Below are 15,271 nucleotides of genomic sequence, written 5' to 3'. Positions count from 1 at the left end.
CAGCATCATGTCGTGTGGGTGCTTTGCAGCAGGAGGGGCAGGTGCACTTCACAAAATAGATGGCATATGCATAAAGGGAGAGTAATTGCCCATAATTCTTCACCTTTGCATTGTTGTACTTTTAGTAGTATTTATTAGGATCCCCAGTAGCTGTTGGCAAGGCAGCACCTACTCTTCCTGGGGTCCAAACAAGGGTAGACATTTGTATCATCATTAGTGACTGCAAAGAAAATTTATTGATCTCCTGGGATTTTTTAAACACAGACTAACTTTCTGTTCTGTCTGCTTGGACTCGAGATAAATATGGTTGCGTTAATCTTTTTGTTGGCAGTCGTGTTGTTTTTATGTATATATTTGCAATTTTGACAACTTAATTTGGAAAACACATGTACTGTCTTGCAAAAAAACACAGAGTGGATTGTTTTGATAATTGACAACGTTGTTCCAAAAATGCTTGTACGCGATTGAGAAAAACTGTAGTGTTGTCTCAGTGGCAGAATTAGCAAAGAGTATGCTGGGTCATGTGATTTATAGACCCACAATGCTATTGAAGCCACGGCGAGAGAGACCGCCTAATTTTTCATCACTCCTTTACTGGCTGTCTCTCTAGATTAAAGGGTGTAATTCAAGGGGAAGAGATGAGTGCTGAAGTGGGACACAGGCACCACAGCTGAGTCATTCAAATCTAGCAGTCCAGAAACGTTTGGTTCTTGCCACGAGACTGACACCATTTCTGAATCTGCATCATTTCTTACATACTGTACATACACCAATCATGCACAGTGAAAGCACATATAGCACACTTAGAAATTACTGCCCTTAGCTTGACTTGCTAATGTGCACGTTTTCTGATGAATGCTCCGAGCTTTTTTGATGACAATTGTTGTTGTGTTATGTTAAGTGAATAGGCTCTATTTGTTAGGTGGGGTGGTTTGTGATGGAAGCTGACTGGTCTATAGGTAGTTGGCTGCTGTTTGGGGTGGTTTGTGATGGAAGCTGACTGGTCTATAGGTAGTTGGCTGCTGTTTGGGGTGGTTTGTGATGGAAGCTGACTGGTCTATAGGTAGTTGGCTGCTGTTTGGGGTGGTTTGTGATGGAAGCTGACTGGTCTATAGGTAGTTGGCTGCTGTTTGGGGTGGTTTGTGATGGAAGCTGACTGGTCTATAGGTAGTTGGCTGCTGTTTGGGGTGGTTTGTTTGGACTGTTTTGCTGTTTTTTTAACTGAGTTGATAGCACATCTTCTGTCGTCCCCAGGCTGAGGTGAACGGGGACATTCCTGCAGCCGAGGGACCATCAGAGAACGACAGTGGCGCAGAGATGACCAATGAGAACAGCCCGCTGACCGCTGCTGAGCCGCCCTCCCCATTCAGCCCCAAGCAGAACGGAGACGCTGCCTCACCTGCAGGTCAGGAACACATACAACACTGATAGTAGCAAACATGCATGGCAGCAAGATTGGAAAGGAACATTTGAAATATTTTAAGCTCTCTAGTTGGTTTACAGTAGAGCTAAGTGATGAACAGAAATGTAGGTTATTTTACTGTTTTTAAACAACTACTGTAATTGACCTGACATCACATACAGTGGGGCAAAAAAGTATTTAGTCAGGCACCAATTGTGCAAGTTCTCTCACTTAAAAAGATGAGAGAGGCCTGTAATTGTCATCATAGGTACACTTCAACTATGACAGACAAAAAAAAAATCTAGAAAATCACATTGTAGGATTTTTAATGAATTTATTTGCAAATTATGGTGGAAAATAAGTATTTGGTCACCTACAAACAAGCAAGATTTCTGGCTCTCACAGACCTGTAACCTCTTCTTAAAGAGGCTCCTCTGTCCTCCACTTGTTACCTGTATTAATGGCACCTATTTGAACTTGTTATCAGTATAAAAGACACCTATCCACAACATCAAACAGTCACACTCCAAACTCCACTATGGCCAAGACCAAAGAGCTGTCAAAGGACACCAGAAACAAAATTGTAGACCTGCACCAGGCTGGGAAGACTGAATCTGCAATAGGTAAGCAGCTTAGTTTGAAGAAATCAACTGTGGGAGCAATTATTAGCAAATGGAAGACATACAAGACCACTGATAATCTCCCTCGATCTGGGGCTCCACGCAAGATCTCACCCCGTGGGGTCAAAATGATCACAAGAACGGTGAGCAAAAATGAGATTTTTAGTGAAAACCATCAGCAAGGGCATTGAAGATGAAATGTGGCTGGGTCTTTCAGCATGACAATGATCCCAAACACACCACCCGGGCAACGAAGGAGTGGCTTCGTAAGAAGCATTTCAAGGTCCTGGAGTGGCCTAGCCAGTCTCCAGATCTCAACCCCATTGAAAATCTTTGGAGGGAGTTGAAAGTCTGTGTTGCCCAGCAACAGCCCCAAAACATCACTGCTCTAGAGGAGATCTGCATGGAGGAATGGGCCAAAATATCAGCAACAGTGTGTGAAAACCTTGTGAAGACTTACAGAAAACGTTTGACCTCTGTCATTGCCAACAAAGGGTATATAACAAAGTATTGAGATAAACTTTTGTTATTGACCAAATACTTATTTTCCACCATAATTTGCAAATAAATTCATTAAAAATCCTACAATGTGATTTTCTGGATTTTTTTTAATCCATTTTGTCTGTCATAGTTGAAGTGTACCTATGATGAAAATTACAGGCCTCTCATCTTTTTAAGTGGGAGAACTTGCACAATTGGTGGCTGACGAAATACTTTTTTGCCCCACTGTACATACTCATACTTGAACACACACACACACACACACACACACACACACACACACACACACACACACACACACACACACACACACACACACACACACACACACACACACACACACACACACACACACACACACACACACACACAGCCCAACTCTCTACTCCTCCAGACTCTGCACATAGTGCTGCAGTTTCTCTAGAGATAAATCAGATTAAGCCCGAACTGTGTAATGTAGTAGGGAGTTGTAGTTTCCAGCAGGCCAATATTCTACATAGTTTTGCTGTCACGAAAGACCCAGCCACGTTTCTTTTATTGATAAATGTCGCCAACAAAACAAAGAACAAGGAAACAACCGTGAAGCTTACTTAGACTATAATGCCACTAACAAAGACAACTACCCACAAATACAAAAAGGCAAAAAGGCTGCCTAAGTATGATTCCCAATCAGAGACAACGATAGACAGCTGTCCCTGATTGAGAACCATACCCGGCCAAAACATAGAAACAAAGAAAATAGAGTTGCCCACCCGAGTCACACCCTGACCAAACAAACATAGAGAATAAAAGGATCTCTACGGTCAGGGCGTGACATTAGCGTAGAAAATTGGTCAATTAACCCATTACAGTCTAAACCCTGTCTAAACTGGGGGAGGGGGTGGTTCTACTGAGCTATATGGAATTGTTTTAAGAAAGTCACACCAAGGATCATTATGTTATTTTATTTAGAATTTTAAGAGCCATTGAAGTATAAAAAAATATACAGTACCAGTCAAAAGTTTGGACACACCTACTCATTCAAGGGTTTTTCTTTATTTTTTACTATTGTCTACATTGTAGAATAATAGTAAAGACATCAAACTATGAAATAGCACATATGGAATCATGTAGTAACCAAAACAGTGTTAAACAAATAAAAAATATATTTGAGATTTGAGATTCTTCCAAGTAGCCACCCTTTGCCTTGATGACAGCTTTGCACACTTCTCAACCAGCTTCACTGGAAAGTTTTTTCAACAGTCTTGAAGGAGTTCCCACATATGCTGAGCACTTGTTGGCTGCTTTTCCTTCACTCTGCGGTCGAACTCATCCAAACCATCTCAATTGGGTTGAGATCAGGTGATTGTGGAGGCCAGGTCATCTGATGCAGCACTCCATCACTTTCCTTCTTGGTCAAATAGCCCTTACACAGCCTGGAGGTGTGTTGGTCATTGTCCTGATGAAAAACAAATGATAGTCCCACTAAGCGCAAACCTGATGGTATGGGGTATAGCTGCCGAATGCTGTGGTATCCATGCTGGTTAAGTGTGCCTTGAACTCTAAATAAATCACTGACAGTGTCACCAGCAAAGATCCGCACACCATCACACCTCTTCCTCCATGCTTCACAGTGGGAACCACACATGCGGAGATCATCCATTCACATACTCTGCGTTTCACAAAGACAAGGCGGTTGGAACCAAAAATCTAAAATTTGGACTCATCAGACCAAAGGTGTAACGTTCTTCGTTAAGAGTAGACCAAGGCACAGCGTGATTGAAGTTTATTATATTTTATTAAAATGTGAACCAACAAAAAAAAAAAAAACAGTACAACGAACGAAAAGCTTCGTCGTGCAAAAATACATGCAACCAAAGACAAGATCCCACAACTGAAGATGGGGAAAAGGGCTGACTAAGTATGATCCCCAATCAGAGACAACGATAGACCGCTGCCTCTGATTGGGAACCATACTAGGCCAACAAAGAAAAAGAAAACATAGATATACAAAAACTAGTGTACCCACCCTAGTCACACCCTGACCTAACCAAAATTTAGAGAATAAACAGCGATCTGTAAGGTCAGGGCGTGACAAAAGGACACATTTCCACCGGTGTTTCTTAGCCCAAGCAAGTCTCTTCTTCTTATTGGTGTCCTTTAGTAGTGGTTTCTTTGCAGTAATTTGACCATGAAGGCCTGATTCACGCAGTCTTCTCTGAACAGTTAATGTTGAGATGTTTCTGTTATTTGAACTCTGTGAAGAATTGATTTGGGCTGCAATTTCTGAGGCTGGTAACTCTAATGAACTTATCCTCTGTAGCAGAGGTAACTCTGGGTCGTCCAATCCTGTGGCTGTCCTCATGAGAGCCAGTTTCAGTGCTTGATGGCTTTGCAACTGCACTTGAAGAAACTTTCAAAGTTCTTGACATTTTCCGGATTGACTGACCTTCATGTCTTAAAGTAATGATGGTTTGTCTTTGCTTATTTGAGCAGTTCTTGCCATAATATGGACTTTTTCTTTTACCAAATAGGGCTATCTTCTGTCTACCAACCCTACCTTGTGACAACACAACTGATTTTTTAAATTTTTTATTTCACCTTTATTTAACCAGGTAGGCTAGTTGAGAACAAGTTCTCATTTGCAACTGCGACCTGCCCAACATAAAGCAAAGCAGTGCGACACAAACAACAACACAAAAGTTACACATGGAATAAACAAGCGTACAGTCAATAACACAAAATAAAATAAAAAGTCTATATACAGTGTGTGCAAATGGTTGGCTCAAATGCATGAACCTTTTCACATGTGAGTTCCAAATATCTCTAATGGTCACCCCAGTGTGAGTTGTTTTATGCACGTGATGTCAGAATTCACTCACTGTTCCAAAATATGATTATTACGCAACAGGACAGTTAACAAGCGCTTCCTGCTAATTATCTATAGGCTATGTTTGAACTTGTCAATTTCAAATTATTTTCGAACAAGTTGTATTTTCTAACAACAGTTTGAATTGAGGTGTGTCCTGCCTCATTAATTCACACAGAAGTAGTCCATTTCAACATTGCGGGCAATTTATGTTTGAGGCTTTACTGAGCCAGATAAACTTCTCTCTTCCAGGAGAACCCACCATACTTCACTCATGTTTGTGCAGATCAAGTATGAGTATATTTGCACAGTCTTGCAAGAATTTGAATGTTTTCTTGCTGGCGCTCACTTTGCCTTCCTTGTTGTTTTCATTACACATAATAACTTTGGACATGTGTTCGTTCCTATCAAAGTCATTTCTTTATTTTCTGTATATCGTGTTGTCGTTTCTACTGTAGCCGCATACAGTATGTACAGTTGAAGTTGGAAGTTTACATACACTTAGGTTGGAGTCATTAAAACTCGTTTTTCAAACCCTCCACAAATGTCTTGTTAACAAACTATAGTTTTGGCAAGTCGGTTAGGACATCTACTTTGTGCATAACATAACTAATTTTTCCAACAATTGTTTACAGACCGATTATTTCACTGCATCACAATTCCAGTGGGTCAGAAGTTTACATACACTAAGTTGACTGTGCCTTTAAACAGCTTGGAAAGTTCCAGAAAATGATGTCATGGCTTTAGAAGCTTCTAATAGGCTAATTTACATAATTTGAGTCAATTGGAGGTGTACCTGGGGATGTGTTTCAAGGCAAGTATAAACACCATGGGACCACGCAGCCGTCATACTACTAAGGAAGGAGACACATTCTGTCTCCTCGAGATGAACGTACTTTGGTGCAAAAAGTGCAAATCAATCCCAGAACAACAGCAAAGGACATTGTGAAGATGCTGGAGGAAACCGGTACAAAAGTCTATATCCACAGTAAACCAGGTCCTATGTCGACAACCTGAAAGGCCGCTCAGCAAGGAAGAAGCCACTGCTCCAAAACCTCCATAGAAAATCCAGACTACGGTTTGCAACTGGACAAAGATCATACTTTTTTGGAGAAATGTCCTCTGGTCTGATGAAACAAAAATAGAACTGTTTGGCCATAATAACCATCGTTATGTTTGGAGGAAAAATGGGGAGCTTGCAAGCCGAAGAACACCATCCCAACTGTGAAGCACTGTCACGATCGTCGTAATGGGGAGACCAAAGCACAGCGTGATTAGAAAAATTATTTTATTGAAAGAAGAACACGAAGAACAGTTAAACAAAATCAACGAAACGAACGTGCCGCTATGACCAACACAGGCAACTTCATATAGACAATAACCCACGAATCACAATACAAAACAGGCTACCTAAATATGGTTCCCAATCAGAGACAACAAACACCTGCCCCTGATTGAGAACCATATCAAGCCAAAACACATAGAAACAGACAAACTAGACATGCAACATAGAATGCCCATACCCTGACCAAACAAAACATAGAAACAAACAATGCAAATAATGGTCAGAGTGTGACAAGCACGAGGGTGGGAGCATCATGTTGTGTGGGTGCTTTGCTGCAGGATGGACTGGTGCACTTCACAAAATAGATGGTATCATGAGGATGGAAAATTATGTGGATATATTGAAGCAACATCTCAAGACATCAGTTAACGCTTGGTCGCAAATATCTCTTCCAAATGGACAATGACCCCAGGCATACTTCCAAAGTAGTGGCAAAATGGCTTAAGGACAACAAAGTCAAGGTATTGGAGTTTCCATCTCAAAGCCCTGACCTCAATCCTATTGAAAATGTGTGGGCAGAACTGAAAAGGCATGTGCGAGCAAGGAGGGCTACAAACCTGACTCAGTTATACCAGCTCTGTCAGGCGGAATGGGCCAAAATTCACCCAACTTATTGTGGAAAGCTTGTGGAAGGCGACCCGAAACGTGTGACCCAAGTTAACCAATTTAAAGGCAATGCTACCAAATACTAATTTAGTGTATGTACACTTCTGACCCACTGGGAATGTGATGAAATAAATAATTATCTACTATTATTCTGACATTTCACATTCTTAAAATAAAGTGGTGATCCTAACTGACCTAAAACAGGAATTTTTTACTAGGATTAAATGTCAGGAATTGTGAAGAACTGAGTTTAAATATATTTGGCCAAGGTTTATTTAAACTTCCAACTTCAATTGTAAGCACTTTGTGACATCTGCTGATGTACAAAGGGCTTTATAAATACATTTGATTCGTTTGACCAAATTCTCACCTTACACTTGACTACCGCATTAAGTAGCAGCTTCCTCTCACCTCTCAAGTCTAAACTTCTCACACACTCTCTGTACCCTGTGTTTTCATAAGTCACCATTTTTACTCAGTTCCCCATGTCTCTCTCCCTCTCTCTCGCTCTCTCTCTCGCTCTCTCTCGCTCTCTCTCGCTCTCTCTCCTACCATCTCTCTCCCCAGACTCAGATGTTAACCAGTTGTCTGGGAGCAGGAAGAGAACCAGGAAGAGGTCCTCTGAGGAGGAAGATTGCAGCTGGGACTCCTCCTATAGTGAGGTGAGTATTCACACTACATAGACCCACATACACACACATGCATGCAGACAATTTACTCATACATAGATACACACATGTAGACACATACACACACACACACACACACACATATACACACACAAAAACACACCCTGCCCAACACTCTACTCCACCAGACTCTGCACATTGTGCTGCAGTTTCTCTAGAAATAAATCAGATCATGCCCAAACTGTATGGGGTTGTAGTTTCCAACAGGCCAATGTTCTGCATAGTTGAGCGCAGAATACGTGATACTGAACTACAATGACCATAATCCAATCCAACCATAATCTACTTGTCAGGTCTGTGTTTCTTTTACACCTGCTACATAAGAGACAAAAGATTGCGGGATCAAGAGGGGATACATCGAGAGCAGTTGCTTCTCAAGGTACACTATATGTACAGAAGTATGTGGACACCACATGAGGTTGGTGGCACCTTAATTGGGGAGGATGGGCTCATTGTAATAACTGGAGCGGAATATGTGGATTGGTATAAAATACATCAAACACATGGTATCCAGGTGTTTGATGCAATTCCATTTGCTCCATTATTATGAGCCGGCCTCCCCTCAGCAACCTCCTGTGGTGGATACCCCTTTTCAAATTAGTAGATTTGGCTATTTCAACCACATCCGTTGCTGACAGGTGTATAAAATCGAGCACACAATCTCCGTAGGCAAACATTGACAGTAGAATGGCCTTACTGAAGAGCTCCATGACTTTTAACGTGACACCTTTCCAACAAGTCAGTTGCCCTTCTAGAGCTGCCCTGGTAATTGCTGTTATTGTGATGTGGAAATGTCTAGGAGCAACAACTGCTCAGCCGCGAAGTGGTAGGCCACAAAAGCTGACAGAACGGGACCGCCGAGTGCTGAAGTGCGTAGCGCGTAAAAAATAATCTCTCCTCGGTTGCAACACTTACTACCGAGTTCCAAACTGCCTCTGGAAACTGTCATGCAGGTGAAAGAGGACCCAAACGCGACTTAACAGAAACAGAGTTTATTAAAGTCCAAAACAGAATAACAGAAATCCTCTAGATTTGTAGAGGGGAAAACAACTGGAGAAGCGGCCACAGACTGCAGGTCGCTTCGGGTAGGCGCAGGCCGTAGTCGACTGAGACACCTGCTCACACGCAGCGTCTGAAGAAGGCACAAAACACGACAGGACAGGGTGATACACAATCACGGCAAAAACACGACAGGACAGGGCGAAACGCAATCACAGCATGGTGAATACAATACAAGGAACCGACGGAACAGGAACGGATCACAAAGGAATAAATAGGGACTCTAATCAGGGAAAAGGATCGGGAACAGGTGTGGGAAGACTAAATGATGATTAGGGGAATAGGAACAGCTGGGAGCAGGAACGGAACGACAGAGAGAAGAGAGAGCGAGAGAGTGAGAGAGGGAGGGGGAGAGAGAGGGATAGAACCAAACAAGACCAGCAGAGGGAAACGAATAGCATGGGGAGCACAGGGACAAGACATGACAATAAATGACAAACATGACAGAAACAACGTCAGTACAAGAACTGTTTGTCGGGAACTTCATGAAATGGGTTTCCATGGCAGAGCAGCCATACACAAGACTAAGATCACCATGCGCAATGCCAAGTGTCGGCTGGAATGGTGTTGAGCTCGCCGCCATTGGTCTCTGAAGCGGTGGAAACACTGGAGGGATGAATCACTCTTCACCATCTGGCAGTCCGACAGACGAATCTGGGTTTGCCCAATGCCAGGAGAACACTATCTGCACAAATGCATAGTGCTTAAAGTGATGATCATAACAGGAGAACCAGTTAGCCCTGCTGTTAGTCTGTATTGAACCCCATCTCATCAACAAAATCAGAAGGGTGATGATGTTGTCTCGTAGCCAGACACTGTGCGCTGTAGAATTAGGATACAGGAATGGACATGAACCTTCTTATGATGGTCCAAACGTCAGCCAGATTGGGCAGGGAGTTGGTCAACCATGGTTTAGCAGTGCTGTGTCTTCTCTACAGCAGAGGGCCAAGGTAGCAGGAGTGGGGGGCTCGGAGTCTGGCTCGGGTCTGAGACAGAGACCCTCTCCCAGGACCATCTTCCAGGCCGGTCTGCTAGCCCCTCACAACAAACCACGCAGCCGTGAGCAGAGAAGGGGAGGACGCCAGAACAAGCTGGAGCACCACAGCAGTCCTCTGGTGAGAACACACACTACATGTGGACACACGCCATTCAGAGTAGACTGAATATGCAGCAACGTAATGAACAGACACTATATACCCCAGGGCTCACATCTAGTCTGTCAAAAATATTCAGCACTGTTGTTTTATGTTCTCACGAAGAAAAACAAATCCACTTCTGTCATATTTGACATATTTTTTCATTCAAATTTGACACCCCCACAGAAATGAATTACTCTGTTCTAACAGTACCTTAGACATTTGATATTAAAAATATATATTATGTCAATCCTGTCTGTGACACATGACTAGGTAGTCATACTATACTTCTCAGATAGAGTTCAGTGTGTCAAATCGGAGGGCCTGTTGTCAGGACCTCTGGCAGTCTCTTTGGGGGTACCACATGGTTCAATCCTCGGGCTGAATCTTTTCTCTGTATATATCAATAATGTCGCTCTTTCTGCGGGTGATTCCTTGATCCACCTCTACGCACACGACACCATTCTGTATACATCTGGCCCTTCTTTGGACACTGTGTTAACAAACCTTCAAACAAGCTTCCATGCCATACAACTCTCCTTCCATGGACTCCAACTGCTCTTAAACGTTAGTAAAACTAAATGCATGCTCTTCAACCGATCACTGCCCACACCCGCCTGCCCGACTAGCATCACTAGTCTGGACGGTTCTGACTTAGAATCTGTGGACAACTTCAAATACCTAGGTTTCTGGCTATTCTGTAAATTCTCCTTCCAGACTCATATTAAGCATGTCCAATCCAAAATGAAATCTAGAATCGGCTTCCTATTTCGCAACAAAGCCTCCTTCACTCACGCTGCCAAACATACCCTCGTAAAACTGGCTATCCTGCCGATCCTTGACTTTGGCGATGTCATTTACGAAATAGCCTCCAACACACTACTCAGCAAACTGGATGCAGTCTATCACAGTGCCATCCATTTTTTCACCAAAGCCCCATATACCACCCACCACTGTGGCCTGTATTTTCTCGTCGGCTGGCCTTCGCTACATATTAGTCGCCAGACCCACTGGCTCCAGGTCATCTATAAGTCTTTGCTAGGTAAAGCGCCGCCGTATCTCAGCTCACCGGTCACCATAGCAACACCCACCCGTAGCATGCGCTCCAGCAGGTATATCTCACTGGTCATCCCCAAAGCCAACACACACTTTGGCTGCCTTTCCTTCCAGTTCTCTGCTGCAAAGGACTGGAACGAATTGCAAAAATCGCTGAAGTTGGAGACATATCTCCCTCACTAACTTTAAGCATCAGCTATCTGAGCAGCTTACCAATCGCTGCAGCTGAACATAGCCCATCTGTAAATAACAGTATCTCTACTTGCACATTCATCTTTTGCACATCTATCACTCCAGTGTTAATTTGCTCAATTGTAATTACTTCGCTACTATGCCTTACCTCCTTACTCCATTTGCACACACTGTATATAGATTTTCTATTGTTGTATTGAGTGTACTTTTGTTTATCCTATGTGTAATGTTTTTGTCTCGCTGCTTTGCCAGGTCGCAGTTGTAAATGAGAACTTGTTCTCAACTGGCCTACCTGGTTAAATAAAGGTGAAATAAAAACAATCACTCTGAACCATGGCAACATCCTTGCCACTAACACCACTAACAGAGTAGGACAGGACAAGACATGACATGTGGCTGGAGGAATGTAGCTCTGTGTGTCTTCTGTCAGTTCTCTGAGAAATTATGAGACAGCACCTGTAGAAACACACACCATCCAACAAGAATGACTTGTCACTCTGAAACAGTCACACACACACACGCACGCACGCACGCACGCACGCACGCACGCACACACACACACACACACACACACACACACACACACACACACACTTGCCACGCTCAAACAGCAGCTATGAGAGGGTAGGTACAGAGGAGAAACCAAACCGTTGGAGACACACACAGCAACCATAGGGGCTGCCTTTGTGTGAAACGCTGCGGCCTGGAAGGAGTGACAGTCAGTGTATAATTGGATCCTCGTGGTTTATTTTCTGAAGTCTCTTGTTTGCAGCGTGAGCCAGTTAAAACATGCTTGTCTGCTGTCCATCATGTGATGAGATTTCAAAAGTGCCTTCTTAAGTGCTCGGCATCTGCCCTTCGTGACTGACAATGTTCAACGGCTCTTTATCTCTCTCTTTCCCTGTCTCTTTATCTCTCTCTTTCCCTGTCTCTTTATCTTTCTCTTTATCTGTCTCTTTCCCTGTCTCTTTATCTCTCTCTTTCCGTCTCTTTCACTCTCTCATCACCTCTCTTTCCCTGTCTCTTTCACTCTCTCATCACCTCTCTTTCCCTGTCTCTTTCACTCTCCCTCGTTCTCTGTCCCTCTTTCTCTGTCTCACTCTCTCATCACCTCTCTTTCCCTGTCTCTTTCACTCTCCCTCTGTCTCTGTCCCTCTTTCTCTGTCTCATTCTCTCATCACCTCTCTTTCCCTGTCTCTTTCACTCTCCCTCTTTCTCTGTCCCTCTTTCTCTGTCTCACATCACCTCTCTTTCCCTGTCTCTTTCACTCTCCCTCTTTCTCTGTCCCTCTTTCTCTGTCTCACTCTCTCATCACCTCTCTTTCCCTGTCTCTTTCACTCTCCCTCTTGTACTCTCTCTCTTGCTTTCTGTCCCTCTTTCTCTGTCTCTCATCACCTCTCTCTTTCCCTGTCTCTCACTCTCCCTCTTTCTCTGTCCCTCTTTCCCTGTCTCTCACTCTCTCATCACCTCTCTCTTTCCCTGTCTCTTTCACTCTCCCTCTTGTACTCTCTCTTTTGCTTTCTGTCCCTCTTTATGTCTCTCCCCCTCTCTGTCTCTCTCATCACCTCTTTCCCTGTCTCTTTCACTCTCCATCTTGTACTCTTTCTCTTTTGCTTTCTGTCCCTCTATACGTCTCTCCCCCTCTCTGTCTTTCACTCTCTCATCACCTCTCTCTCTGTCTCTCTCATACCTTGTGTATCTCTCAGTCTACAGTACCTGCAAAAAGGTTGCTTTATTTCAGTTACCAGTGAGATTACATCAAAAAGAGAAAAGAACACTGAGTAGGTTCCAAGGTGATGGTCTGGATTAAAGAACACTGAGTAGGTTCCAAGGTGATGGTCTGGATTAAAGAACACTGAGTAGGTTCCAAGGTGATGGTCTGGATTAAAGAACACTGAGTAGGTTCCAAGGTGTTAGTCTGGACTAAAGAACACTGAGTAGGTTCCAAGGTGATGGTCTGGACTGAAGAACACTGAGTAGGTTCCAAGGTGTTAGTCTGGACTAAAGAACACTGAGTAGGTTAAGGTGTTAGTCTGGACTAAAGAACACTGAGTAGGTTCCAAGGTGATGGTCTGGATTAAAGGACACTGAGTCGGTTCCAAGGTGATGGCCTGGATTAAAGGACACTGAGTAGGTTCCAAGGTGTTAGTCTGGACTGAAGAACACTGAGTAGGTTCCAAGGTGTTAGTCTGGACTAAAGAACACTGAGTAGGTTCCAAGGTAATGGTCTGGATTAAAGGACACTGAGTAGGTTCCAAGGTGATGGTCTGGATTAAAGGACACTGAGTAGGTTCCAAGGTGTTGGTCTGGACTAAAGAACACTGAGTAGGTTCCAAGGTGATGGTCTGGATTAAAGGACACTGAGTAGGTTCCAAGGTGATGGTCTGGATTAAAGGACACTGAGTAGGTTCCAAGGTGATGGCCTGGATTAAAGGACACTAAGTAGGTGCCAAGTTGATGGTCGGGATTATCTGGGTAGATGTGAGAGTCCATTTGGGTCAAGAGAACTATGCTAAAACACACACTGATGGAGCTAAGAACTAGGATTGGGTGGAGTGGAGAACATCAGGTGGAAAATAAGCTCACACTCAACGTCAACAAAATTAAAGAGATGATTGTGGACTTCAGGAAACAGCAGAGGGAACACCCCCCTATCCACATCGATGGAACAGTAGTGGAAAGGGTAGTAAGTTTTAAGTTCCTCGGCGTACACATCACAGACAAACTGAATTGGTCCACCCACACAGACAGCATCGTGAAGAAGGCGCAGCAGCGCCTCTTCAACCTCAGGAGGCTGAAGAAATTTGGCTTGTCACCAAAAGCACTCACAAACTTCTACAGATGCACAATCGAGAGCATCCTGTCAGGCTGTATCACCGCTTATGTACATATTCTTTGTCCCCTTACACTTGTGTCTATAAGGTAGTAGTTTTGGAATTGTTAGCTAGGTTACTTGTTGGTTATTACTGCATTGTCGGAACTAGAAGCACAAGCATTTCGCTACACTCGCACAAACATCTGCTAACCATGTGTATGTGACAAATCAAATCAAATTTGATTTGATTTGGATAGGGACCAAATTAAACAAAAAAAACACATACAGATTTAGCAGTTGTTCATACTTGGTAACATTGTGTAATTACAGATAGGTTTTAACACACTTCAAAACATGTAACCTTCTCATAAAGCTCGTTGCAAAATTCCGGAAACATTCAATAAATTCCCTGGTTTTCCCGAAATCACAGTTGGAAGATTCTCAGAATTGGAGGGAATAAACAGGAATCCTCCAACCGGGATTCCGGGAAAACCAGGGAATTTATTGAACATTCCTGGAATTTTGCAACCTTAATCCCAACTAATGTTTAATGCATTATGTCCTTCTCTCCTTCCCATCTCTCCCCCTCCCACCTGTCTCTCTCTCCACAGAGCCTGGCCTGCAGTGTTGGCCCCGGGCCCCTGGTGTCCGTGGTCCCTGAGAGCCCCTCCCTGGAGCTCCTTGAGCAGGACTCTAAGGATTCGGCCCAGAGCACCTCCTCCACCTCCCTGGCCTCCAACACCACAGAGCCTGCCTGCCAGCCAGAGTACAAGGTAACGGAAGGGGATAGAGGACAGAGGAAGGGAGAAGGAAGGAGGGGAGAGAGGGAGGAGAGAGACAGGGAGAGGGGAGGAAGTGAGGAAGGGGGAGAGAGAAGGGAGAGGACAAAGGGGGGAATATAGGGCCAATAGAAGAGGGAGTTAAGTTAACAGAAAACGAGAGGAGAATGTGGATAATATCATAGAAGTCTCCCATCCCTTCTGTTTGTCCACCTGCAGAGAC

At 43.6% G+C, this 15,271-nt stretch overlaps 1 protein-coding gene across 9 annotated transcripts in view; it reads left to right on the top strand.

The window, feature by feature from the left end:
* The window catches only part of LOC124045762 (DNA (cytosine-5)-methyltransferase 3B-like), a 73,486-nt gene that overhangs the window by 18,991 nt on the left and 39,224 nt on the right, over positions 1 to 15,271 (top strand). For 8 of the 9 annotated variants that reach the window (XM_046365355.1, XM_046365352.1, XM_046365351.1 and 5 more), the window contains 4 exons: positions 1,255 to 1,405; positions 7,890 to 7,984; positions 10,009 to 10,185; positions 14,881 to 15,042. In XM_046365355.1, coding sequence (XP_046221311.1) covers positions 1,318 to 1,405; positions 7,890 to 7,984; positions 10,009 to 10,185; positions 14,881 to 15,042 — 522 coding nt within the window. In that variant the 5' untranslated portion in view covers positions 1,255 to 1,317. The remainder of the gene's footprint in view (positions 1 to 1,254; positions 1,406 to 7,889; positions 7,985 to 10,008; positions 10,186 to 14,880; positions 15,043 to 15,271) is intronic. The other variant, XM_046365350.1, reaches the window with a different exon arrangement.

Source organism: Oncorhynchus gorbuscha, linkage group LG10 (assembly GCF_021184085.1).
Source record: "Oncorhynchus gorbuscha isolate QuinsamMale2020 ecotype Even-year linkage group LG10, OgorEven_v1.0, whole genome shotgun sequence".
Classification (NCBI taxonomy): domain Eukaryota; kingdom Metazoa; phylum Chordata; class Actinopteri; order Salmoniformes; family Salmonidae; genus Oncorhynchus; species Oncorhynchus gorbuscha.
Note: the sequence above shows the minus strand (reverse complement) of the source record. Positions and strands in the feature narration are given on the sequence as shown.